The sequence below is a fragment of the Rhinoraja longicauda genome, chromosome 32 (genome assembly GCF_053455715.1).
Source record: "Rhinoraja longicauda isolate Sanriku21f chromosome 32, sRhiLon1.1, whole genome shotgun sequence".
Taxonomy (NCBI): Eukaryota; Metazoa; Chordata; class Chondrichthyes; order Rajiformes; family Arhynchobatidae; genus Rhinoraja; species Rhinoraja longicauda.
In genome coordinates this window covers 7,725,993-7,753,600 of record NC_135984.1, presented here as the reverse complement: position 1 = coordinate 7,753,600, position 27,608 = coordinate 7,725,993, and the positions used below count along the sequence as shown (strand labels likewise).

At 39.9% G+C, this 27,608-nt stretch overlaps 1 protein-coding gene across 1 annotated transcript; it reads left to right on the top strand.

Annotated features, from left to right (window-relative positions):
- Positions 1-414: 414 nt before the first annotated feature.
- zbtb44 (zinc finger and BTB domain containing 44) lies at positions 415-23,084 on the top strand. The gene is made up of 6 exons (XM_078426683.1): positions 415-536; positions 3,924-4,968; positions 9,258-9,342; positions 11,168-11,331; positions 16,371-16,671; positions 19,386-23,084. Exons 2-6 carry the CDS (start codon positions 3,957-3,959, stop codon positions 19,690-19,692), a joined length of 1,869 nt encoding a protein of 622 aa, XP_078282809.1. The 5' UTR covers positions 415-536; positions 3,924-3,956; the 3' UTR covers positions 19,693-23,084.
- The last annotated feature ends 4,524 nt before the right edge of the window (positions 23,085-27,608 follow it).

The following is a 27,608-nucleotide window of genomic DNA, read 5'->3' as shown; positions in this document are numbered from 1 at the left end:
AGTTGGCTGGGGAGGAGGAGCATCTGCCTGGCCCCGCCCTTGAATGAAGGTGACAGCGCAGCAACAGGCCCCGCCCTTCCTGGCATTGACTGACGGCCCCAGCTACCAATCATTGGCTGTCGCTCTGGTCCCGCCCTCCCTGGCAGGGAGTGACGGCAGCAACTGCCAATCGCCCAGTATCTGATCAGGTCCCGCCCTCTCTGGCCTTGCGATTGACCAATCAACGGTACAGTCCTCAGATCCCGCCCTCCCCTCTCCCCCCCCACACAGCAGCAGCCAATCACCGGGCGGATCTTCAGGTCCCGCCTTCCCCAGGGCCAGGTAAATGACAGCCGAAGCCGCCAATCAGCAGGCGGTATTGTCCCCCTTGGTTCCCGCCTCCTGGGCGTGAGTGACAGTGCCGGGGCGCGGGGCAGGCTGGGAACAAAACAAACGGCAGCGCGGGCAGGTGGGCGCGGAGCGGGAGAGACCCACACGGGAGGAGCGAGCCGTCGCCTCACACCCCCCCCCCCCCCCCTCACACACACCCACACACGGTAAGCCAGCACTCCACCGCCCCCTTCTCCTCTCAGCCGGACCCCAAACGCCGGGCCTACGTCCCCTCCCCCCCCCCCGTCCGTGCCCCGCACCTCCGGGTCCTCGCGTAAACAAAGGCCGCGGTCGCCGTGCTACCTAGCTATGCTTGGGCCCCGGCCTGGAAGAGCGTCCTCCCCCCTTCCCCTCATCTCTCCTTACCGCCGTCAGGGTCGATCCCAGGCCGGGGTGTCTTTCCCTGCTACTCGCTCGGCATCTCTACCCTCACAGCTCATGGCCCGCCCCTTGTGTTGTGGGATCTTGGGTGGGGGTGGCGGTGGGGGTGGGTAGGGGGTGTGGGTAGGGGTGGGTAGGGGGTGTGGGTAGGGGGGTGGTGGTGGGTAGGGGGGGTGGTGGTGGGTAGGGGGGGGTGGTGGTGGGTAGGGGGGGGGTGGTGGTGGGTAGGGGGGGGTGGTGGTGGGTAGGGGGGGTGGTGGTGGGTGGGAGTGGGTAGGGGTGGTGGTGGGTAGGAGGTGTGGGTAGGGGTGGTGGTGGTGGGGTGGGTAGGGGACTACAGATGCTGCTACACACCAAATATTTCCAGGATATGAAAATGTTGTTTATCTTAAGTCATGCTGGATTTACATCCTGACTGATCACGTACATTAATTAGTTGGCTGACAACAAGAGTTCATTGAAACGTTGACATTAATGAGTGATTTTGCATGCAAAACTGTTTCAAGAAATCATACAGAATGTGTAGGGAGGAAGTGCAGATGCCGGTTTCCATCGAAGGTAAACTCAAAATGCTGGAGTAACTCAGCGGGACAGGCAGTATCTCTGGAGAGAAGGAATGGGTGACATTTCAGGTCAAGACCCTTCAGATTGGGAGTGAGGGAGATTAGAGACATGGATGGGTAAGGTATGAAAATGACAGATAATGATCAAAGGAAATGTCGAATGGTTCACTGTTGGCTGAGGGGAAGGTGACAACGAGGCATACAGACAATAGTGTTAATCAGGAAGACAGTGAAACTAGTTGGAGAACTAGGGTGGGGAGGGATGGAGAGAGAGAGGGAAAGCAAGGGTTACTTGAAGTTAGAGGAATACTGCTGGATTGTAAGCTGCTCAAGTGAAATATGAGGTGTTGTTCCTCCAATTTGTGTTGGATCTCACTCTGACAGTGGCGGAGGCCCAGGACAGAAAGGTCAGTGTGGGAACGGGAGGGGGAGTTAGTGTTTGGCAACTGTTATTGGGATCTTGCTATGCTTTGTCTTTTGTAACATGGACTGGGCTGCACTGGCATTCATGCAAAATTAATGTAATGTTTAATTGTGTAGGAAAATAACTGCAGATGCTGGTACAAATCGAAGGTATCACAAAATGCTGGAGTAACTCAGCAGGTCAGGCAGCATCTCTGGAGAGAAGGAATGGGTGATGTTTTGGGTCGAGACCTTCTTCAGACGGATCAGTCTGAAAAAGGGGCTCGACCTGAAACGTCACCCATTCCTTCGTTCCAGAGATGCTGCCTGACCTGCTGAGTTACTCCAGCATTTTGTGATACCTTCGTAATGTTTAATTGCATCTGTAACAATAAATATCCATTGAATCTTGAGACCCCCCTCAGGTTGTACATTGCAGTCCTTCCCACGGAATCAGTGTCTGTCAATTCTGAGTTCAAGTTCGACATTCTTATTAAGTAGCTACGTGCTGCTCTGAATTGTCCAAAGTAATTTGGGGTTGCACAGTGTGGGAAATGCGATCAAAAGCTTTCAAAGGAAAGTTAGAGAGGCTGCTGCATGGAGCAAATTTGCAGGGGTTGGTTGCATTCTAGGTGTGAGGGAGTAGGAAATTAATTGGGTTGCTGTACAAGAAGATGTATGAGTTTGGGCAATGCTGTCACACCTCTGATGCTGTGGAATGTGGAGGTTAAATGTTCGTGACAGACACGAAGAAATCAGAGGTGATAGTGAAGAACAGCTCTGAAAGAGAGAACACAGACTAGAGGGTCCAAATGGCCTCTGAATACCCAGGATCATGATTTTTCCCACGTCACACCAAGTAGATTTTAAGCAATCTGCTCATTTAAAACCATAAGCAAGTAAACAGGTGTACAAAACAATGAAGTGAAAGCTTGAATGGTTTAGTGAAGACCTGAGTTGTTGTATTTGTTCAAAAAGCAGGGCCTTTAATTCATTCCACTCTTGATTTGCTCCTGTTTCTTTGGGTGATCTACCACCATCAAACACTTAAAAGCCTTGGTACCACACAAAATAACATTTTAGCTAAAATTGTTTATTAAAGTAATAAAATGACTGAACCAGCTGCCTTGTGCAATCATAACATTATAGCCATTACTTTGGAATTGTCGAAGTGATTATGCTTCCAGAAGCTTTGAAGATAAATGTTAAAAAGTCACGTTCACTCAGCTTCTAATCCAAGATTATAAAAATAATGTTCAGAAGGAATTGTAATAGAACACAATTTTAGCACAGCGTGAGGATTTTGGATTCAGTAAATCATTTCTGATTGCCTGTGTAATTTCTGGTAACAACTCTCAACATTTTCTATTAGTGATATCAACATACCTATAAACAACCATAACTCAATCTCGCTTGACTGAAGTTTCGAGTGTATTGTATTCAAAATGTATATCAGGATAACAATTGGTTTCCTTGCAGCATCTGGATTTTACAGTTAAAATGGCATAGCTTAAACGCTAAATGTATGTAGCAAAAAATTACAACACATACAAAATGATTTGATTAATGTTTCCAATATCTATAGTTGCGATTTACATCTATTTATGTTCCTTGGCTCTCTCTTCTGCGCCACTACAATATCCAGGAATTAATCAAGCATCTGTAAGTGTGTGGTTACTAAATAGCACAGGTAATAGCAGGTGGTATGGAATAAAGGGTTGCTGCATTCTTAAAATAGTTGGCTAAAGAAAAAACACAAGTTGTGAAAACTTTCTACTAAAATGTAATGGGAACATGAATAATTCTGAAAGTCTGAGCTAAAATTTGTTGAAAATAAAACAAAGTATAATAGCACATTGTTGTGTTCTTTTTGTGCTGTGTAGACCAATCCTTTATAATCAAGTTTAATGAGATTAAATTGCAATTAAAAAGATAACTATGTTAACTTAGGTGTTTTTAAATAAATTAATATACGATACAATAATGAAACTTGCTTGCAAATAGGATCTTGGCACGAAATGTCACCTATTCCTTTTCTGACGTGCTGAGTTACTCCAGCTTTTTGTGTCTATCTTCATGGAACTGACTAGTTTGCCTCGCACTAACTTTTTAATGTAGGGGTTGTATTGATGGCCAGCAGACTAGTTAATGTGCAGGAGACTACTGAACTTGAAAACTCAAAATAAAATGCAAATGTCTTTCCTTCAGGTACTTCAACATTTGAACACTGAGGGGAATGAAATGGGTCTAAAGACTTTTACACACAATTCTCCGGTCCATGGTCAAGAACTTCTGGGAAAGTTAAACAAACTGCGCAATGAAGGACACTTCTGCGACGTGACAATTCGAGTCCAGGACAAGATCTTCAGGGCCCACAAAGTGGTTCTTGCTGCTTGCAGTGAATTCTTTAGGGCAAAACTTGTAAATCAATCGGATCCAGATGAGTGCATTTTGGATTTGAATCATGTTACTGTCAGTGGATTTTCTCCATTGCTGGAGTATGCATATACAGCTACACTTGCCATAAATACAGAGAACATTATTGATGTCCTGGCTGCTGCAAGCTATATGCAGATGTTCCATGTAGCAAATACCTGTTCAGAGTTCATGAAATCAAGTATCCTATGGAATACAACCAGCAATCCGTCAGGACCTGTTCTTCCACTCCCTCAAGAGAACAGTGGTGCTTGCATCATTCAGTCCCATGATGACAGTCTATCTCCAGTATCATCAGAATGCAGTTCTGTTGAGAAAAGTAAGCCCAGGGAATCCCGCAGAAAAAGAAAGAACTTCACAATGATGTCCCCAGAGAGTCCCACAGAATCTGCTGTACAACCCAACAGTTCACATGTAGTGAACCCATCGGTGACTTTCTCGGACAATCGGACCCAGCAGTCTGTGGACTCATCGCTGTCATTTCAGTGGACATATCCGGTGGGTGCTGATCGCCGGACTCACAGTGAGAAGGTAAAAGCAACAGAAAGCGTTCGGATTGTGGAACACCCCATAGCCACCGAGGTTACAGGAAGAGTATCTGAATACACTGCCTGGGAGAGTACAAAAGCAACATCACCCCCCATAATAGAAGACGATGTAAGGATCAAAGTTGAAAGGCTAAGTGATGACGAAGGTCACGAAGTTATATCACAACCTGTCAGTGCTTCACAGAGTTCACTTAGTGACCATCAAACCGTACCAGGGAGTGAGCAGGCTCAGGAGGATTTATTGATTAGTCCCCAATCTTCCTCAATCGGTAGGTATTACTGAACCATATACTGCTGTTATCCACATGTATTAGCTTTCGTAAACCAGTGTAATAACTCAATGCAAAATCTCCATAGCATCAAATTGTCATATTATAGCCGTAGTTCAAGTGACTAGCCAGAAAACAGCTCGTATGAATTAACAATAATTAGCTGTGGTTATTTAGGAAGGAATAACAGTAATTTGCATGTTGAATGATATTATTTTATTTTTGAGTATAAGTTTTCTTTCAATAATTGTAGTTAAGCTGATCTAGTCTTCCTTCGAGTCAGCTGGAGTGACAAGTCAGCCCTTTGTTTTCATCGCAATGCTGTCAGCTCTCTGAGAAAGTGGGTCATGCTGCAGGTGCTTATCAATCCACAGTTACTGTTTGGCCCTACTTCCCACATTTTAAGCAGTGACTGCCAGGACAACATCAGCACTGCCCTATTTCATGTTTTCACCTCATTCTTAACAATTATTTTGTTTTTTAAAAATCATCAAACAGCATTACTTTATTATTATTTAAATGGCATTTGGAAAGTAGCTGCCAAAATGTTACTACTGAGTTGAACTGGTAATTGATTAATTGACACCAAGCTCCTTGATGTATAATGTTGATAATTCCTGTGTTAGCATTTTAAGGTCAATAATTAGTCCTGCGTTGAACAGATTGCTCTCCGCTTTAGTCCCAATTAGACAATTGTTTAATTTTTGTGTTTTTGAAAAGCTGCAAATTGCACTTAACTGAACTACATCTGCCTTGATTAGTTTGGTAAAGTATAACTCATAACCCTCCTCTACTGGTTGAAGGGAGGTAATTCTTATGTATGTCATCTCATTATTTTTCGAAACAAAAAGCAATCCATTAATAATTATTATTCACGTTATATTTTGTATTTTCTTGCCATCATTGTGTGTACCTCGAAATATTTTATAATTTCCTATTCCACAATGTCTGTCACTTAAAGTTCCCCTTATCTTTTCCTAGAAAGCAGGTATTATCCATCTAAGCCAGCCTCTTGGGGTTGAAGATAACTTCAACCATTCCACCATTACTCAAATGGCCAAAGAGTCCTATGTGCGATTGGCAGGTAGTACTTAATGGGGCATTTGACTGTCATACGGAATGTTCTGCATTCCTCCCATTCGCACATGCCCACTACATTTTCCCATCCTGGAGATTGGGAAGCTTAGTTCTTTCCCAGATGCTCCTTCACCATTTAGTTCACTTGTGGGCCAAGAATTCCCTTGAGTCCATATGGATTTTACAGTTTTATTGGGGTTTTTTAGAATATACTTTAAGTAATTTACTCCTGAAATTACTTGCTGTGACAGAACTCAAAGTAAGTGTGTTTATTTCGGGAGCCTGGTGTCAGATATAATGTCAGTCCCCTGCTATACTCCCTTTACACTCTCAACTGTACGGCCATATTCGGCTCTAATTTCATCTACATGTTTGTAGACGGCACCACTGTGGTGGGCCAAAACGCGAACAATGTCAAGATGAAATATAGAAAGGAGATAGAATACTTAGTAACATGGTGTCAGGACAATAACTTCTCCCTCAATGTTAGCAAGATGAAGGAGCTAGTTATTGACTACAGGAAGCATGGTGGAGTATATGTTCCATTCAGCATCAATGGTGCGGATGTGGAAATGGTTGAGAGCTTCAGGTTCCTTGGTGTTAATATTACCAACAATCTGGCATGGCCCAGCCACATTGATGCGACAGCCAAGGAGGCACACCAATTCCTCTACTTCCTGTGAAGATTGAGGAAATTCAGCATGTCTCCAGTGACTCTTACAAATTTCTGCAGATGCATCACCGAAAGCTTACTGTCGGGTTGCATCACACCTTTGTTTAGCAATAGTTCTGCCCAAGACCTCAAGAAATTGTAGAGAGTTGTGGATGTAGCCGAGTCCATCACACAGACTAAACTTCCCACTATTGACTCCATCTAAACTACGTTTCCTCGGATAAACAGCCAACATATTCAAAGACTCGTCCTACCCCAGTCATTCCTCCTCCTCTCTGCTCCTGTCTGGCAGAAGGTAGAGAAATTTGAAGTCCATTATCAGAAGCTCACTATTGGGCTTCTAGCCAGTCCTTCCATAAGCTAGGGCTCTGTTCAATTCACCTCTACCACATTGAGGAGATTGGATTTTTTCTAAGGAACTGATGCACTTCAATGCTGAGAACTACTCTCTACATGCTATCTTCTCCTTTGCTCTACCTATTGAATTTGAGTTTAAACTGATTGTATCTATGTGTAGTATATCTGATCTATTTGGATAGCATGCAAAACAAAGCTTTTCACTGTACCCCAGTACATGTGACTATAATTAACTTAAACCTAAAGTGATCATGTAATCAGAGCCTCAATCACAGTGGATTCTAGGTGAAATGACTATCACGCCAATTAATTTGAAGATTCTTGGTACATCTGCAGTGCTTTGTGGTGTCTATTATTGACTGTCGCTGAAGCATACAAGATGTGGAGATCATTGCTGTTTAGCGGCTCATGAGTGTTTTTGTTAAATTTGAGGTGGTTTCCTTAGTTTGCAGGTCTGTGTGGCACACTGGAGTTGATGAAATTAGTAAATGAAGAATTTAAGTAGTGAAGTGTGCCAGAGAAGTGGGTCCTGAAGTACACAAACAAATCAAAGTTTTGTAAGGTTGTCATTGTTGATTTTGTTTGTTGTGGGTGGGGAGGGATGCAATATTGTCCAATGGGTCAGGTTTGGAGAGCACCTTTATTTTCTTGACTTTGCTATGAGGCTCAGTCCCATGTACGCTTCAGTGAAAGGCTTAGAGATGATTTGTATCTCGGCTTTTGAACTTGAATCATTGGCATTCTGTAAACCAACAACCAAATCTGGAGTAATCTTGGTTTTGGAGTAAAGAGGTTGAAAGGTAAATAATTTCACTTTGTCCCATACCATTGAAATGACCATATATTGAGTCCTATTATGTCAAGAAACATGTTGGAGATGAGGTGCAGTGTTGCAGCAAGGAGAATAATTAGTAAGATGGCACAGTCTTGCTTTACCTCAATTCTACTGGGAATGGGGTTGTGGTGGACCTGATGGTTAGAATCACAGCTGTATGTCATTGTAGCAGAATTGGATGGTAGAAAGTTTCTGATGACAGCTAAACTTGAGGAGGGTTCTCCATAACCTCTGTATTCTGGCAAGAATCAAAGTGTTTTGTACAGTTGCTTAAAGCCAGGTGATTTGCTGCCTTATATTTTTCCTGGGTTTTGTGTTGCGGTGATGATCATGTCTGTTGTTCCTGTCAACAGATGGAACTCGTCTTACAACTAGATGAGTGGCATCTTGGCCACTGGGAAGTGAATCCATGCAATGACTTTTCATGTGGAAGACTCCAGATCTCATGGGAAAGTGTTTGGAAGTTATTGCAATCAGATTTTACTCCTTTCTTGAGGTCCCTGAATTTCTCAAGCATCCTCACCTCTTCCCAGATGGGGATACGAATTTGAACAAAAGGTTTTTTCTTGACATGTTTTCAGCAGGGATTTTGTCTGCTCTAGAGGCTTTATTTTTTACTTGCCATTTAGCTTTTTTACATCCTTGCTGGGGTTGGGGCAGTGCAAGCATTGAGACTAATGGTGGGCTGTGTGATGGACATCAGTATTGAAAATAGATTTTTAATTGTGGATATCTTTGAAATGTACCTTCCATCTGACACTGACTGCCTGTCCTGTAAGCTCACCTTCATTCTTGGCTCTGGATGAGGTGAATCTTTGGTGTTTGAACGGTAGATTTCCTTGTTAGCCCTTGTGAATTAGTCAATGTTAAACAGCTAGTTGCCAGCCCTAGTTTTTTCCAGGTCAAGTATTTGGTGGATCTCAAGCTTCAGAAGTCAATCAAAGAATGATTTGAGTTTAATACTATTAATCCCAGGATCTCCCTGACCATTTTCATCAATCCAGTTTGTATTTTCTGGTTGTGAAGTCATGTTTCTCTACGGCTGCTGATTGTCATGGATTCTAGACTCTATGAGCATTCCGTGGCTCCAAAATTGCCACTATTACCATTGCAAGATTCACATTTTGAATATTGCTTTCTTTTTATAATTGGTTGATCTTAAAGTGTATTGATCTGTCATGGTCTGCTTTAGAGGATTATTATCAAATAGGCACAGTGTAAAGTCTCAATTACAAAGTGTGTTGACTTTTAAACAATCGTTGCTTTCAATGCAGAATGAAAGTACAACGGTTCACTTAAGTTATTGCCGTATTAAATGTTTAGTGTCATTTCTTTTACTCTGAACAGGTTCAGTAGATGAAGGAGTTACAGAAGGGCTACCAACACTTCAAGGTACTTCCAATGCCAACAACCACCCAGATGATGATGATAGGTAGGTAGACTTTGTACATACAGTAAATGAGATCAAAGTGACTGCAGAGCAGTATGATGAGATGAAGTAGCAGTTTGCGGTTTAAAAAAATACAGTTGACCATTATGGAGAAGCTCTGTCTGAAAATCAATTTTATGACATTCATTTGGAAATGTTTTATAACTGTCATCTGCACTTGCAAGACAGAAGTCTTTGCTTGCTTCGTTGCTACTGCCCCTGTGGAGATTTAATGTGGCAAATTAAAGCCATTTCCTTGCTCACTGTAATGCAACTCAAATTCCAAAACCAACAAGAAGGCTGACAAAAGAGCTGATGTATTATCCTTATTTTAACAAATGATGATCGAACATTTGTACTAAAGAATCTTGCGTAGTATTGCTGAAAATACATTGTGTATTGTATAACTTGAGTATTACATGATGAAAGTACTATGGGTACATCTTGCAGTCTTTTCCAAATACACACAATAAACTGTTTTTTGAGGAATGCTGTGTTTAACATGCTCCTAACCCTGCAGAACAGAAAATTGTACTTGCTTTTGGAAAGGTGATAAAGCAATTCAGACATTTCTTAAGTGGAGGATAATTGCTTAGTGGTGTTCATCTGTTGATTGACAAATGCTTGTAGATCATTAAAGTAATCTACAAATGATGGACATATTTAAAAATACTAGTAATCATTAGGTTTGGAATGAAAAAAAAATCACTAATTTAGGGAATGATCCAGAGTACAACTGATGTACGTTTATTAATAGTGCGAAGAAGAGGCAAAAGGGTGGACAAGAAGGTGTGGACGAAATAGAGAATTTATAGAAATATGGTTCAGATTTGTGAGCCTGTACATGCATCTTGGGCATTTAAACTCGAGGCAGAGATTTTAACTTCAAGTTGTACCAGTACCCAAAGTGCCAATCTGGACTGGGAGTGAAGGGCGAAGGGTTAAGTGAGATCTTGTACAGCACGGGATAAAGGCAGTAACATTTTGGGTGAACTGATGTGAACAGAAGGAGACTGACTAAGAGGCCACTTTTAATGATGTTGCACAAACTCAAAGCTCTGGAATTCCGAAATAAAAGGGAAATGCTGAAAATACTAAGCAGGTCAGGCAGCATCAATTGACAGAAAAGCAGAGCTAAGGTTTCAGTGTGATGACTGATCAGATGTGGTTGAACTGCTGCATGCAGATGGCACGTGTGTTCTCTTTGGTAGTGCATGTTGCATTTTACTTGGGATTTCAGTTAACACCCAAATTGTCACTAATGTACTGTGGAGGTAAAACATTCCAAGGATAGCTGATTTAGGCTATTACACATGCGAAGTTATGCCAAGTGTGTAAAGTTTGAATATTAGTAATTAACAGCTGATTTCAGTTCGATAAAACTTGGTTCCTCGTTATCCAGTTACCTTTCTCAAGATAAGCTGCTTTTGTACAATGGAGAGTAAACTAATTAGAGATAATTAAGTTTCAATGTATATTAAATTCTGCATTCTAATTGATTTGATATATTTTGTAACACATTTCACATACACACCACAGCTAAACACTGACGAAGCGGGAAATTTTAAATACAAAAGGAAAATACTGCAAATACAACTGGGCATCTGCAGAAAAAGAAACACAGTTAATGTTTCATGTGATTGACCGTGGCATGTTTTTAGTAGATTCAATTTCCATATTGCAGAGGTTATTTATCATTGGTTAGATAGGTTGCTACATTAGCCAACTATTGAACTTTGAAATGTTTAGTATTTTGTTAAGACAATGGTTTGATCATTTTTCTATTGAATGGTTACACTTTTACATTGATTTTCTTTGATTTCTCTAGGTTAGAGAATGGGCAGTACTCCTATCAGCTCTATATAAACCCTTCCACAAGTGGCACAGAAAGACCCAGTCCAAATGGCCCAAATAAGCCTTTCCAGTGCCCTACATGTGGTGCCAGGTTCACACGCATCCAGAACCTCAAACAACACATGCTTATTCACTCAGGTGAGTGTTTATGTGCAAGCATTATCTGCTTTTAAAAAAAAGATGTGATTCTTGTAACTTGTACAATTTTCTTTGTGTTGCTTAATTAACTGCACATGTGATCATACGCAAAAACATGCAAAAAATTAAGTCTAAAAATTGCGACAGACACATGTTTTGAAGAGAATTGGAACTAATGTGTAAACTTGAGTGGTATAACTTTTATAGAAATATTTCTGAAATGTGGAGGATCTAGTACTGAAAATAGTGCATTCAAAGCATGATGTTAGTGCCGAGGTAGCCAATGCTTTGAGGTCTGTTCTGGCACATAAGCCATGATAGAAGACGATACAACAGTATGCGGTTTCCCTCAGTTGTTTTAAGTTTTTATATTGATCTAGTTGTATTTGATTCATAACTATCCAGCACACGGTTTATTATTTGTGAGATGTATTTTGCTGATTTTGCTACAAAAGGAGATCCTGGAGAAAACTTTACTAGTAATTCTGAGGTTAAATAAGTATTGTGATTTCTTTTTATAACTTTAATGACTAAACAGCAGAATTTGTAAAATTATATACAGCCTGTAGTTTGTGAAATACGATTTGGAAACTGGGGCCACTGATACCAAAACTAATGGGTGGAGTGCACTTTTTGAGGGTATTGGATATAACATGTCACATTCTCTTAAGGTTTCAGAGGAGACCACCTTTAAAATATTTCATATTTAATATTTCTTGCCAAGTGTTATCTTCAGACAGAACATTGTTTCACAAAGTGCATCTAACTCTAGTATATGAAGTCCAGTGTATCATTCAAGTTATTAGATAATAAACCATGTTGGAATATGATGGACATCGACATCCTAATGATAAACGGTAGGGTTCGGTTACCAATTTCCCAATTTAAGCTGTGGCACCAGGGAGAGAACAATTTTAAACAACTCTTAACGGGCAAGTCAATAGTGCAAATGACAGAGCAGGTAGTTGGCCTGCTCTCAATTATAGTTTTGCACCAAAACTAATGGATACATGTTAATTATAAAGTGTTAACCCATCGAGCAAAGCCAGTACTGCCTGTTGTACAACCAGAAGGTTCTTCAAGATTATAGTAAGAAAGATTATAGAATTACATGCTTTCAACTTATATGAAAATCGTCACATCCCAAGTGAAAATTAATGTGCAAGGCATTTGAGAATAATAGTGGTTCCCTAATCAGTTAAAAGATTTTGTATTAATCACTTAAAAAAAATTGAGTAAATTATTCAGTTCCAATACCAAAGACTTAATTGACTTTGTGAAGATTTCTGTGCACTACCATCAAATTTTGTTATAAGCATTTGATTTTGTACCAAGATTTATTTTTAACCATGCCTCATTTGGGGGAAACTTGCTTTGATTCTTGTTTCCTTTTCAACAAACTGTGCAAGGCATGGGGAAACTACTGTGTGTAATATTGTGCTGTGCTAGTAAATGCATTTAAGCAAATTATGGCACAGCAGTGTGCATCCTTGAAGCTTTCTCTTGACATTATTCATTTTTTTCCAAAATAACAAATTTGTTCTGTCACTGTTATCCCTGTTGTGTCGGTTGGGCGACTTCTGTATCTGAACAAAATTGTGTATTTGTTGCACACTAGATTTGTACTGAGTTAATATTTTACTCGTAATTGAAGGTAACTTTCAAAAGTTGTGTACACATTTTCAAAATTTTAGTTAAATGGTGTTTAGCTGTCATGCTTTCAGTACATAGCGTTTGTATTCCTGACATAATGTAATAGCTGATTTTCTTGTGGAAACTATGTGGAAGAATCTTTTCTATTCATAATTATAAATTTAATGAAATGTGACAATTTCCAATTCTGTAGCCAAAATGGCTGTGAATCAATAACTGCAGCTTAATTGACTGTGAGCATGCCCAGTAATATTGGCAGTTATTAGTAAATTAGTTTTGTTGTCTGTTTGCAAATGTATCACGTGTGTTGAACTTTTAACCGTGATCCTACTCCTTTTCCAGGAAATTGTTTTCGGAAGGAAAAATAAAAGGGAATTAGTTTAATTGTCGAATTTTCATAGCAATCTGGAGTGCAGTTTAGCTGAGATATAGTTATGTGTAATATGTATTCCAGCCGTTACAAAATAAATCCATATCTCATTTATTTAGTAAACTGGGTTAAGATACATGGCAGCTGGCCTGTTTTTTTCCCCTGGATTGCAGCCAGGCGTTTGATTAATGTTTGAGGGTAGGAAAAAGCTGGCAAAGCAAGTGTGCAAGTTTGCTTTTACTAAAAATCCATTTAGAGTGAAAACAATTGGTCCTAAATGCTAACAGCTATAATTTTTGTTCATATTAAATATTGATTGAGAAATTCATTTGTATATTGCATGCTTTTTTTGTGAGCCGGAAGAGTAGATTTTTGAGTAAAGTAGCTCATTAAATGCTACTGCCATATTGTAATGTGCTTAGTAAATGATCCGATTTCCTAGCCCATCATAACACACCAACACAACAAGTAATGTGCATATATATGATGTTAATATGTCTACCCTGTAGTTCATCTGGATCAATCCCGGGCAAAAGGGATTGCTCAGCAAGACCAAGCCAAGCACCTAAATTATTTAAATCATCATTTATTTGTTGTAAAAAATGACACAAAATGCTGGAGTAACTCAGTGGGCCATAAGGTCATGTGATAGGAGCAGAATTAGGCCATTCAGCCCATCAAATTTACTCCATCCTCAATCATTGCTGATCTATCTCTCCCTCCTAAGCCCATTCTCCTGCCTTCTCCCCATCACCCTGACACCTGCACGAATCAAGAATCTGTCTCTGCCTTAAAAATATCCATTAACTTGGCCTCCACATCCTTCTGTAGCAAATAATTCTGCAGATTCACCACCCTCCTCATTTCTTCTTAAAGGAACGTCCTTTAGTTCTATGACTATGACCTCGAGTCCTAGACTCTCTCCCACTAGTGGAAACATCCTCTCCACATCCATTCTATCCAAGCCTTTCACTATTTGGTACATTTCAATGAGGTCTCCCCTCATTCTGCTAAATTCCAGGCCCTGAGTACAGGCCCAGTGCCGTCAAACGCTCATCATATGCTAACCCATTCATTCCTCAGATAATTCTTGTAAATCTCTTCTGGACCCTCTCCAGGGCCAGCATATCCTTCCTTGGATATGGTGCCCAAAATTGCTCACAATACTCCAAATGTGGCCTGACCAGTGCCTGATAGAGCATCAGTATTACATCCCTGTTTCTGTGTTCTTGCCCTCTTGAAATAAATGCTAGCATTGCGTTTGTCGCCTTTACTACCAATTCGACTTGTAGATTAATGTTTTGGGAATCCTGCACCAGTACTTCCAGGACCCTTTGCACCTCCGATTTCTGGATTCTTTCCCCATTTGGAAAATAGTCTATGCCTTTATTCCCACTACCAAAATGCATGACTCCACACTTTGCTACGCTATATTCCATCTGCCACTTCTCTGCACACTCTCCCAACCTGTCCAAGTCCTTCTTGAGTCCCTGCTTTCTCTGCTCTACCTGTTCCTCCACCTATTTTCGTATCATTTGCAAACTTGGCCACAAAGCCTTAAATCCCCTCAACCAAATCATTCATATGCAACGTGAAGAGTTGCGGCCAGATTATAAAGCACCAGAGTAGCGGCCCCAACACCAACTCCTGCGGAACTCCACTAGTCACTGGATCTGTGCATCTGTCCCGACTTGAAATGTCACCCGTCCTTTTTCTCCAATGATGCTGCCTGACCCGCTGAGTTACTCCGGCACTCTGTGCCCTTCCTTGGTAAATCAGCATCTGAGGTTCCTTGTTTCTATTACAAGTTGTAAAATCCTATCTGTTGACTGACTTCTTCCAGGAGGGGAAATCCAATTTAGTCCAGCCTAAGTGTGACTCCAGACTTGACAAAATGATTCATAGTTTAAATGCCCTCCGAGAGACGGAGTCATACAGCATGGAAACAGGCCCATCAGTCTAACTCATCCATGCCAACAAAGTGCCCATCTAAGCAGGTCCCATTTGTCTACATTGATCCATATTCCTCTAAACCTTTCCTATCCATGCACCTGTCCATTGTCATTGCAAATCTCTTAATTACTTCCTCTGCTTTCTGAACTCTGCTGGGGCAATTAGAGATGGACAGTAAATACTAACTAATAAATATACCTATTTGACCGATCCCTGGAAAGTCATGACAGCATTAAAGTGTGGAATTGAGAATATGATAGCAGCACTCAGAGCTTCCAGTCCCACGTGCAAAAAAAATGGGTGATTTTGCCTTTGTTGCATTGGGAACTCTGACCTGTCATTCAATGTTGTCAAAACGTTTTATCTGCATGTGTTGGCATGGAACTAATTATTATTTCCACTCTGGAAAAGATGGGGAAAGGTGCACACAGCTTGGAGCTGGATTCCTCTAACTGCCCATCCATTAACTCCCTTTAATATCTCATGAATATCGCCAATATCCCAAATGCACAATGACGATCATCAGCTTTCATCTGTAGTCTGCCCCATTGGAGTTCTCTCTAAAGCTACAGAATACTAAGAGCACTGATACAAACAGAACAGGTCCCCTGCATAGCACCTTGGGCTGCAGAATGTGTAGTCAGTTTTATTCAGATTGTAGTGCATATTTGTGCAGATAATGGGCCAGCTTTGCACTTGACTCATTTAAAAGGATCATCATTTATTTGTGGGTTAGTAAACCATTTGGAGCCAAGCTATTTGTTTTGAAAACTGCAGTTTCTAGTCTTAATCATATTTAGAAGAGATTTGTTGACAACTGTGGCCTATAACAATCGACCATAATGCATTCTTGATGTTCAGCATGTGGATTGTTTGTACTGCAGTCTGGAAATTTCTCTGATCTATACATTAACCAGAATTTAGTTACTGACTTTATATTTGTGCACTGAGTTAAGTAGTTTGTGTAGCCTGTTAGGAAATTAGAGAATGAAGTGTAGTTTCATCTTTCATAAATAAATTGGATATTGCTGTTTTGGAACATTTGAGATTTTTTGTTTTGCAGGTATCAAACCCTTTCAATGCGACAGATGTGGGAAAAAGTTCACAAGAGCATACTCCTTAAAGATGCATCGTCTGAAGCATGAAGGAAAGCGATGTTTCCGATGCCAGATTTGCAGTGCAACCTTTACTTCCTTCGGGGAATATAAGCACCATATGCGCGTTTCAAGGCACATTATCCGAAAGCCAAGGATCTATGAGTGCAAAACATGCGGCGCCATGTTTACTAATTCTGGAAACCTAATTGTGCACCTGAGGAGTCTGAACCATGAAGCGTCGGAATTAGCTTCCTATTTCCAGAGCAGGTGAGGCCTGCCTCCCAGTTAAATATTTGCTTTAAAGAAAAAAAGCCACATTCTGTGGCTTGAATTTGTTATTCCGAGAGTAACTTGCACTTGATAAAACAGGTAAAAGTCATGAACGCTGCATGTGACAATAATAGACATGAATCACTAAAGGTTTGAGATGATAGGTATGTTTAGCAGAGATAGACAGAAGATATTTCCATTAGTATTGAGTTCAAAATTAGGTACCACAAATTTAAGATGGTCATTAATAAATCTCAGGTAGACACACAAAATGCTGGAGTAACACTGGGACAGGCAGCATCTCTGGAGAAAAGGAATGGGTGACGTTTCGGGGTGAGACCCTTCAGACTGATGTCGGGAGTGGGCGGGACAAAGGTAGAATGTAGTTGGAGACAGTAAGACTGGTGGGAGAACTGGGATGGGGGATGGGATAGAGAGGGAAAGCAAGGGCTATTTGAAGTTGGCGAAGTCAATGTTCATACCGCTGGGGTGTAAGCTACCCAAGCGAAATATGGGGTGCTGTTCCTCCAATTTGCATTGGGCCTCACTCTGACAATGGAGGAGGCCCAGGACAGAAAGGTCAGATTGGGAATGAAGTGGGTGTTGAAGTGCGGAGCAACTGGGAGATCAGGTTGGTTAAGACGGACTGAGCGGAGATGTTCAGCGAACTAATAAATCTCGTTGGATCCTCCTTGTCAATTATCCTCGGGATCTTGTGTGGAGCAACCAAATACTCAGTCTTCTAAACTCCAGAACACAGCCTAACCTGTCCAACCTTTCCGCAAAAAACACCCTGCGCTGTCCAGTAAACCACCTCTAAACTGCTTAAATTACAAATGAATAGATTTAGTAAGGAGACCAATGCTGTAGACACTACTGTAGAAATTATAGAGACATGAGAAACTGCAGAGCTGGAGGAACACACTGCATCAGACAGCAGCTTTGGAGGGAATGGACCCCTGAGCTGAAGAAGGGTCATGAATCGAAACGTCGCCTGCCCATTCCTCCAAGGATATTATCTGACCTGCTGAGTTGCTCCAGTACTTTGCGTTTTGCTGCAGAAATTATTTTCTTTTTGAATTTTAACAGCTTCATTTATACAATTCTCACTATTTTGTGTTCATCTGTTTTTCTTTCTTATATCTAGGTATAAATAGAATGCTATAGAATATTTCAATGGGTTAAAATACACAAGTTTTATATTTAAATAGACTCCCTGAAAGTGTAGATCTTGACAGCCTAAGTAACACTGCCTCACTGAAACCAATTTCAAATCCATTTAGAAATTGTAATAGCTTACAGAGTTCGGCTTGTTCTATTTTTCAGCATTGCTTGCTATTGTCGGGCTATGCTTCTGGAGATTAAAACCAGTCATAATCGTTTTTATTTCAAAACTATTTCAATTTGAATTTCTGCTGTGTGTTCTCTGAATAGCAATTCTTAACTCTTCGGTTAGGTGAAGGAACGAGTAGAGTTAAACAATTCCTTATTATTTTTAAAAAGACACAAAGTGCTGGAGTAACTCAGTGGTTCAGGTAGCATCTCTGGAGAACATGGATAGGTAACATTTAGGGACAGCTGTATTAAAATCTGGGTAAATTCTTGGAATGCTCCAGGATTTTTTATTGTTTTTCTTTCAATTCGATCATGGCCCAGCATTTATTGTCCATTCCTGGTTGCCCCTGAACTGAGGAGACAACTAACCACATTAATAAATGTGGAATCATGTAGACCAGAGAAGGTAAGAAAGGCATATTTTCTCGCCTGAAGGACAGTATTAAAACAGGTGGGTTTTGTAACAATTCAGTAATTCATTTGGCAACACTATCGAAATTAGCTTTTTTCCATAAATTCCTGATTTTATTTCATTGATTAAATTTAAAATCTACTCCCCCACTGCCACTCACACAATGCAGCTGCCGCGGTGGAGTTCACAGCTGCATCCCTGGATCAGTGGTCCTAAACTTTGCCTGCTAGCCCAGTAGCTTAACCAACACAACCAACTTAACCTTCACAACATAAGATGCAGTAGTTGTTGAGTGAATAAAACTCATACCTAAGGACAAAATATTTGTTACTAACCAACCGAGTAGAATTCCAGCATCAGCTTAAAATCCCAGAGTGGTTTTTTTTTGTTGGTCATTTGCACATTTAAAGTCAAAGTGCAAATTGAGTTGTGTGGGTGGGTTTAGCTTGTTTTAATTAAGCCTGAAACTTGGATTCACTAGGTTATTAGTACAGTAACCTAATTATCACACGATAGTACAATGTTCCATCTTCTAAAATGTAATCATTTTTTTGATTTTCAACTTTATTTTAAAACATGTTATTTATAAAGAATGAATGTTTCCAAGGATAAATCATTGACACTTAAAAAGCATAAAATTAAAAATTGTTTTTTAACAGTTCGTAAGCTTGGAATATTAAGATGGGAAATGAAATATTGCTGCCTCAATGATTATGTTTGGCCAGGCAAGGTACCACACCCAAATCCCAATCATCAGTCATTTATGGAATTAGAGATCAGACTGTAAAATATGAATTGAGTTTATATTTTGGTGTTGTCTATTAAAGACTGATCTACTGAGGCTACCTCTATTTAAAGTCGATTCTCATTCGAAGTTTATCTATAGTTAGCAATAATTTGTATTTGGGTATTGAAAGAAACTGTTAGAACACATGCTAAAATGTAATAATTGCTTGTTTTCCAGTGACTTCATAGTGCCAGATTACCTGAAACAGGAGCAAGAAGAAGCCCTTGCTCACTATGACATCGGAGACAATGGTTTTGATAATAGCTCAGCAGTGCAGATGCCAGTCATTTCACAGGTCTCCTCCACACAGAACTGTGACAGTGCGTTCCCCCTTGGACACTTGGCTGGACTCATGAACAAGGATGATGAAATTATAGAAGAGCAAAAGACAAATGGCTCAGATGTAAATGGAATCCTTGGCGTGAGAGAAGATCTGCACAAGAGAGGTTCTCCAGAGGAAGGACCTCATATCCTTTATAGCTAAGTTAGCCCTGGTAGTTAAACTTATGTACTTTTGGAGAAAGTGCCTGGACCTGGGTCAAATGATTCTTGGAGCTTTTCTTCCAGACTCTGAACATTTATTTAAAATAGGTCAACATTACATTATTTGTTTATCAAAAGTTTTGGACAAGTCTGTGAGCCTTCAATTAATTACAAGCACATTAAACCACACATTTCTTATTTCACATGGCTGTCAAGTACTTTGGAAGAAGCCGTGGTACAACTTTTGAACAATGTCTAGAGACCTGAATCCTCTAACAATGTTATACTTTATACTTTAATAAAAAAGCTGCCAATATTAGATGCCTTGTCAAGTTGGCATCTGGGAAGATATTTTGGAATCAAAGTCTGAAATGCTGCATTGATGGATAACAATCTCATCAAGTTACTGAAAAAAAAATCAAATGTTTAAATGTTCTCTGACAGAAATAATCTTGTGACAGATAAATGGAATATTCTCTTACAGTTAAATTATGTTCACAGGGTAGTAAATTTCAAAATCTTCACCAGAATATGGATTTTTTTTGTTTTCAAAAAAAGTAACTTTGTATAATAATAAAAATGTTTTTATCAAAGATAATTCAAAGCTGGCAATGTAAATAGAAATATTAGTCTGGATATCTTTTCCTGCACTCCAAATTATACCATATTTCCTTCTATATAGTCAGATAAATTCTGGCCCCCTGAAGGGAAGAGGAAGAGTCAAAAGCTATGAGTTATTTGCAGTCAGGCATGTGGCTTTCTGAATGCCATTTGACTCTTGCATTCTTTGCTGAAAAGTTTGAAGTTCCCAACGCTGTTTTTTCCAGTTCAGGAAAGCAGAGCTGCATTCAGCATAGGACCTTGTGACAATTAATGCCTGTCGAGTGCAAAACTAATATATAATTGGTTTTTTGGCCAACCGGGCTAGAAATGGTGCAATTAATCTTGAGTCAGGAGTTGGCTTCGGAGCCGTTGGCTCTGGGCTGTTGCCGCCAAAGTGTGACCACCTTACATCGAAGTGTTTTAAACTGGAAATATCCGGACATTTTTCCAGTACATATTTTATTATTAATCTGAAGTAAAAGTGAATGCATATCTCCTTCAGATATGTTTAGCTACTTTTTAGTCTCTTGTAACTTGTGGATGTGCGTTGACATTGACACCACAGTTGGTGGCACGTTAGTGAAAGAGTATTTTTCAGGGAGCTTGTTTGCCTTGGCTGTTGTTCAATCAGTAGTTTATTGCAAACTTTTCTACAAGTTTTTGTGCTAACAAATGACTCGTTTGAAGCTTAAATGTTCAGACTTAGATTTCTACAGCTGTTAAGTTTTTTTAAACAATCTACAAAATTTGCTGTTTTGTGAAGTGTTCACCTTTTTAAAGGTATTAAAATTGTTGATCCTTTTGTTAACGTGCATAGGGTCATGTAATATTTTGACAATCTGAAGGCATGCTGTGATTGATTAAGGCATGTGTGTTTTAATTTTTTATTTTTAGTATCTTCTGTAGTCTTGGTATTCAGAATATATAGAATGTAGCACTCCTGAGAATAAAGCACAGATAACATTTGATGGTTTGGGCTTATTCAGATAAATGTGTTTTGTTATACATTATCCATACCAGCAATACTTAAAAATACCTGCTTGGGTAGCTGGCCAGAATATCCTGTATGGAGTATTAGAAGCTAAAAGTATGCTGGAAGTATAGTCAGAAAAGTCTATTTTTGTGTTAACTTTAAGGGAGTCAGTCTGAATGAAACTCTGATCCATGCACAGAATTCAGTGTTTCAACACCTGATGTTAAAGGTGAATAGTTAGTTAATCCAGTTACTGGGAAAGACAATGACTAAGTACAATGTTTTGTATATAGTCAGTCATTTTAATATATTCTATACTTTAAAGGACTTCATCATTCCCAGCTTTTTTTAAAAAATGATTTCTTGCTGAAGATATTAAGATTGAAGAGTTTTTACTTAATTTTAAATTATACTATCATGAATTCATTTTGGCTTATTTGCAGTGTGAATCAAAACTTGATTTGTTGTTCGTCTAGTAAGGGGAGGGATGGGGTATGAGGGGAATAATGTGGGAGCTAGCATCAAGGAAGATTATTCAGCTCATTGAGTGTTGTAAGGAAAAATGAAACCCAATACTTGCATCTAAGGAGAGGTGGGTGATGCAAAGCAGTGTGTTTCCATTATAAAATCTGAGAAACCATCAATGATGCAACACTCTTTATTTTTATTTAAATTTCAACATACCAATTATTACTCTGTAAGTAGAGGCTTTTTAGTCCTGACTTCCAATATCTTACTTATAATTGTAGCAGAGGCTTTCTGCTGTTAGGCAGCAGCATGATCTTGTCCATTATGCTGACTAGTTAACTTCTGTACGTTGCAGAAGCAATGTATTGGGTGAACCTTTTCCGTGCTGTGATTATAGTTTCATACAGTCTAGTTAAAGGATAACTAATTACATTTGCTGGTAAAGAAACATCCAAAAGCACTTCAAGTAGACATAAGGGAACCAGATGCCTAAGCAGGAAAATACTAGCAACAGTAGATAGTTGTTAAACTATGTTGCTATTATCTTGTTACATTTATTAATGGTTTTATAATTGTTTTCCATTATTATAACGATTTTATTCCACCAGTGTGGGCGAATAGTTAACTCAACTAAATGTTGACCACTATTCAAAACTCAAAGAGAATTGTTGGTACATTCAATGATACTACAGTAATTGTCCTGTCTGTTTATGTGGGCATGGTTGAAGTTAAGATTATATGTATATCGGTAGTACTGAAAACTGATGTAGTTCCTTCTGTCCTGTATTCAACAAATGTGCATTTTTTAATTGTGTTTATGTTACGTTGCAGTCTTCAAAAGTTCAGCACTTTGACACTCGACATTTTGGTGATCTTCAACTTGTAATCCCATCACTGCCGTTACCTATTGCAAGGACATTAATAAAGCTGAGTCTTCAGTGTCCCTGTTGTGGTCACCTGCTTGTAAATACTGTATAGTCTGATGACTTGGAAATATTGCTAATCTGTTGAGCAAAAGACTTTGGATGGAATTTTTGATAGTATGATTGCCAGTAAATTGGATTTTTTTGGTTTGTAATCCTTGTTTTTCACCAGCATGGCCCCATGACAGGAGGTTATTGTAAAACATAGCAAAATGCAAAATACATTGTTCTCTGGCTATGGTTTGCTTTATTTATCCTGTTGCGGAGTCTGTCAGTCTTTCTATGTGTATGCGTGCGTGAGTATGTGTGTGTGTATATATAAATTTGGAAAAGTTCACATAATCTATTTTCATGCTCATGATGGTCACAAGAGGCAAGTAGCATTGTATAAAGTTTGATAAAAATAATACGGCAGTTGATAATCTGTGTGGAAATTATAAATAAAGCTCTTTACCATTATATACTGCATACTGTGTGTACTTGAAGAAATAACATGGCATCTTTCCACAATACATACTTTTTAAACATTATCTAGATTGCTACTTTGACTTTCTTTAGAACTGAAAGTAAACTACAGAGAAACGGGTATCATTGTATTGCTAATGGTTTATTAATGTCACATAAAGCTGAGGTACAGTGAAAAGCTTTGTTTTGCATGCTATCTAGGTAAATCATGCCTTGCACGAGTACAATCATACTATACAGTGCCCTCTATAATGTTTGGGACAAAGACCCATCATTTATTTATTTGCATCTACTCCACAATTTGAGATTGGTAATAGAAAAAAATCACATGTGGTTAAAGTGCACATTGTCAGATTTTAATAAAGGGCATTTTTATGCATTTTGGTTTCACCATGTAGAAATTACAGCAGTGTTTATACATGGTTTCCCCCCCCCCCCCCCCCCCCCATTTCAGGGCACCATAATGTTTGGGACACATTATGTAAATGTAAATGAAAGTAGTCATGTAAATGAAAGTAGTCATGTTTAGTATTTTGTTGCATATCCTTTCCATGCAATGACTGCTTGAAGTCTGCAATTCATGGACATCACCAGTTGCTGGGTGTCTTCTCTGGTGATGCTCTGTCAGGCGTGTATTACAGCCATCTTTAGCTTGTGCTTGTTTTGGGGGGCTAGTCACCTTCAGTTTTCTCTTCAGCATATAAAAGGCATGCTCAATTGAGTTCAGATCGGGTGATTGACTTGGCCACTCAAGAATCGACCATTTTTTAGCTTTGGAAAACTCCTTTGTTGTTTTAGCAGTATGTTTGAGATCATTGTCTTGCTGTAGAATGAACCGCCGGCCAATGAGTATTGAGGGATTTGTTCGAACTTGAGCAGATAGGATGTGTCTAGACTCTTCAGAATTCATTATGCTACTACCATCAGCAGTTGTATCATCAATGAAGACAAGTGAGCCAGTTTCTTCAGCAGCCATATATGCCCAGGCCATAACACCCCCACCACTGTGTTTCACATATGAGGTGGTATGCTTTGGATCTTGGGCAGGTCCTTCTCCATACTTTGCTCTTGCCATCACTCTGATATGTTAATCTTTGTCTCGTCTGTCCACAAGACCCTTTTCCAGGACTGTGGTTGCTCTTTTAAGTACTTCTTGGCAAACTGTAACCTGGCCACCCTATTTTTGTGGCTAACTAGTGGTTTGTATCTTGCAGTGTAGCCTCTGTATTTCTGTTCATGGTCTTCTGCGGACAGTGGTTCTTGACAAATCCACACCTGACTCCTGAAGAGTGTTTCTGATCTGGCGGACAGGTGTTTGGGGATTTATCTTTATTATAGAGAGAATTCTTCTGTCATCAGCTCTGGAGGTCTTTCTTGGCCTGCCAGTCCCTTTGCAATTAGTAAGCTCACCAGTGCTCTCTTTCTTCTTAATGATGTTCCAAACAGTTGATTTTGGTAACCCTAAGGTTTGGCTGATGTCTCTAACAGTGTGCGTGCAGCGTAGGTTTACTAGGTTAATTCCCAGAATGGCGGGAATGTTGAAAGACGAGCGACTAGGCTGGTATACACTGGAATTTAGAAGGATGAGAGGGGATCTTATTGAAACATATAAGGTTATTAAGGGGTTGGACATGATAGAGGCAGGAAACATGTTCCCAATGTTGGGGGAGTCCAGAACCAGGGGCCACAGTTTAAGAATAAGGGGTAGGCCATTTTAGAACAGAGGTGAGGAAAAACTTTTTCAGTCAGAGTTGTAAATCTGTGGAATTCTCTGCCTCAGAAGGCAGTGGAGGCCAGTTCTCTGAATGCTTTCAAGAGAGAGCTAGATAGAGCTCTTAAGGATAGTGGAGTCAGGGGATATGGGGAGAAGGCAGGAACGGGGTATTGATTGAGAATGATCAGCCATGATCACATTGAATGGTGGTGCTGGCTCGAAGGGCCGAATGGCCTACTCCTGCACCTATTGTCTAACAATTTTATTCTTGTTTCGCAGTCTCATAATGGCTTCTTTGACTTTCATTGGCACAACTTTGGTCCTCATGTGGATAAACAGCATAAAAGTTTCCAAAGGTGATAGAAAGACTGGATGAAAGACTAGGTGCTGAGAGCTCTCTTATACCTGCATTAAGGAGGCATTTAAACACACCTGAGCAATTACAAACACCTGTGAAGCCATTTGTCCCAAACATTATGGAGGGCACTGTACATGAGTACTAATGTTATACTGTAGGGCAAAAAGTGGAAAATAGTACAATTAAAGAAATAAATAAAGCATGGTGTTACTGCCACATAGAAAGTGCAGATAATAAAAGTGCAAGGACTGCAACAAGGTGTATTAGGAGATTTATTTATATAGGAAGTTTATGAGGCCCGTTCAATAGTTTTATTACGACGGGCAAAAAGTTATTTTTGAATCGGGCGGGGTGAGTTTTGAAGCTTTTATGCCATGTCCAGCTTGAGAGGGGAGACGAGGAAATTGCCTCAGTGTCAATGTTCCTTGATCATGTTGGCTGCATTCTTGAGGCAGTGTGAAGTATGAATGGGATGGATGATGGGAGGCTGGTTTGCATGATGGACTGTTGTTCACAACTCTGCAATTTCCTGCGGTCTTGGATAGAGATCTTGCCAAACTAAGTTGTTCTGCAACCCGAAAGGATACTTGCTAGAGTAACTGCTTTTGGTGCCTACCGTTATTTTTTTCATTGAGGTTGATTTTTATGTAATTGATCGAGGAACCGGCTACGTTGCCTAAAAAGAACTGTTGGATATTAGCAGGTCAGGCAGCATCTGTGGAGGGAAATGGACAGATGACGTTTCGGGTTGGGTTCTTTCTTCAGATTAATGGAATAGAGGGACAATAGCTGGTAGAATGAGGTGAGGGGAAAGGATGGGGCAAGAACTGGCAAGTAATAGGTAGATCCAAGTAAGGAAGGGTTAATCGGCAGATGAGTTGGCTGGTTGAGAAAAGGGTGGAGATGTTAACCAAGGCTGGAGGTGACAAGTGGAGAAGACAAAAGGGTGCAAAAAGTGGCAAAATCTGACCAGGAAGGATCTGGAGAAGGGAGGGGTGGATGACAAGTAGATGAAGGAGGTGGAGTGGGGAAAAGGAATTGGGTCACGGGTGGAGTTGTGGTAAGAAAGGTAAATGGAGATGGAGTTTACGTGAAATTGAAGAATTCAATTTTCCTGCCGTTGGGTCGTAGGCCACCCAAGCAGAATGTGCGGTACTATTTGAGTTTTCACGTGGCCTCGCGCGGGCAGTGCAGTTGACCATGGACATACGGATCGTTAAGGGAAAGGGAAGGCAAATTAAAATGGCTGGCAACCGATAGCTCCAGCTGGCTCTGGTGAACAGAGAGCAAATATTTGACGAAGCAGTAGCCTAGTTAATGCTTAGTCTCACTGATGTAGAGGACGCTGCATCAGGAGCACCAAACACACTAGATGAGGCTGGAGGAGATGCATGAGGCTACATTAAAACAATATATTTGCCCATTGCATTCTCTTAAACTATGTTTTGGGCACCAAATAAATTAGCTTGCAAGTGTCTAAGGAATGTTGTCATGATGTGCTTTTGGTCTTTTTACACTATATTTTATTGAATACCATTCTGGATTCCTTATTCATATTATGTAATCCTGAGATTTTTATTAACATCAGCGGTTTGGTACTTGTTGCGGAAGTCTGACAAATTGCATTGTGCAAAAAGGAATATTTAAATTAACCTTGTATCTGGTTATAAACTAAATCGATTTTTTTGAAAACATTCTTGAAGAGGAGGGTATTTTAGATTTGTGAAATCATGAACTTCAGTGTAATCTCTTTCATTGTAGTACATGAGCTTTAACACATTCCAATCTGTCGCCCAGTTTACAATTTAATAATATTTTAGAACCGATTCATTTTAAAACAGTTCTGTCAAGTTCTTTTTTTTAATTCACTGGATTTTTTTCATTGGAATAGGTTCAGTATGTAATTTTAACATGCATGTTATTTCTAATATGAATATGAATTAATTTGTAATTTTACTTTCCAGGACAATACCAAATTGGAATATGGTGATGTCCTTGAATTTTGAAACTGAGCTTTAAGCCTACAATTGATGGGAATTCTGATAGAATTTACAAATTGTATTACAACCGGCAAGTCTTGATTTATTAATTTCAAGTGATTGGGAGTTGATTAAAGGTAAGAACCTCTCTAATCAATTAAAACCTTGAGGTGAATTGATTTCCTTTTCTAGCATGAGGTTTATTTATCAAAAATTGTTTTCTGGAGCTTTAAAAGAATGAGTGGGGCCCTGACTGAAAAGTATTAAAGCCAGAGATGCCTTGTCAGGATGAATGGGAGGTGGTGGGAGACCCTGGAATCCAGGATGGCTTTGATGTCAAGGACAGGTACTCATTCTCTGGGGTGCTAGGAGCATATTTCTAGAGTTCAGTTCTGTGTCTGAGCCAAGCTGTGGTGACATCTGGAGCTGAGGTC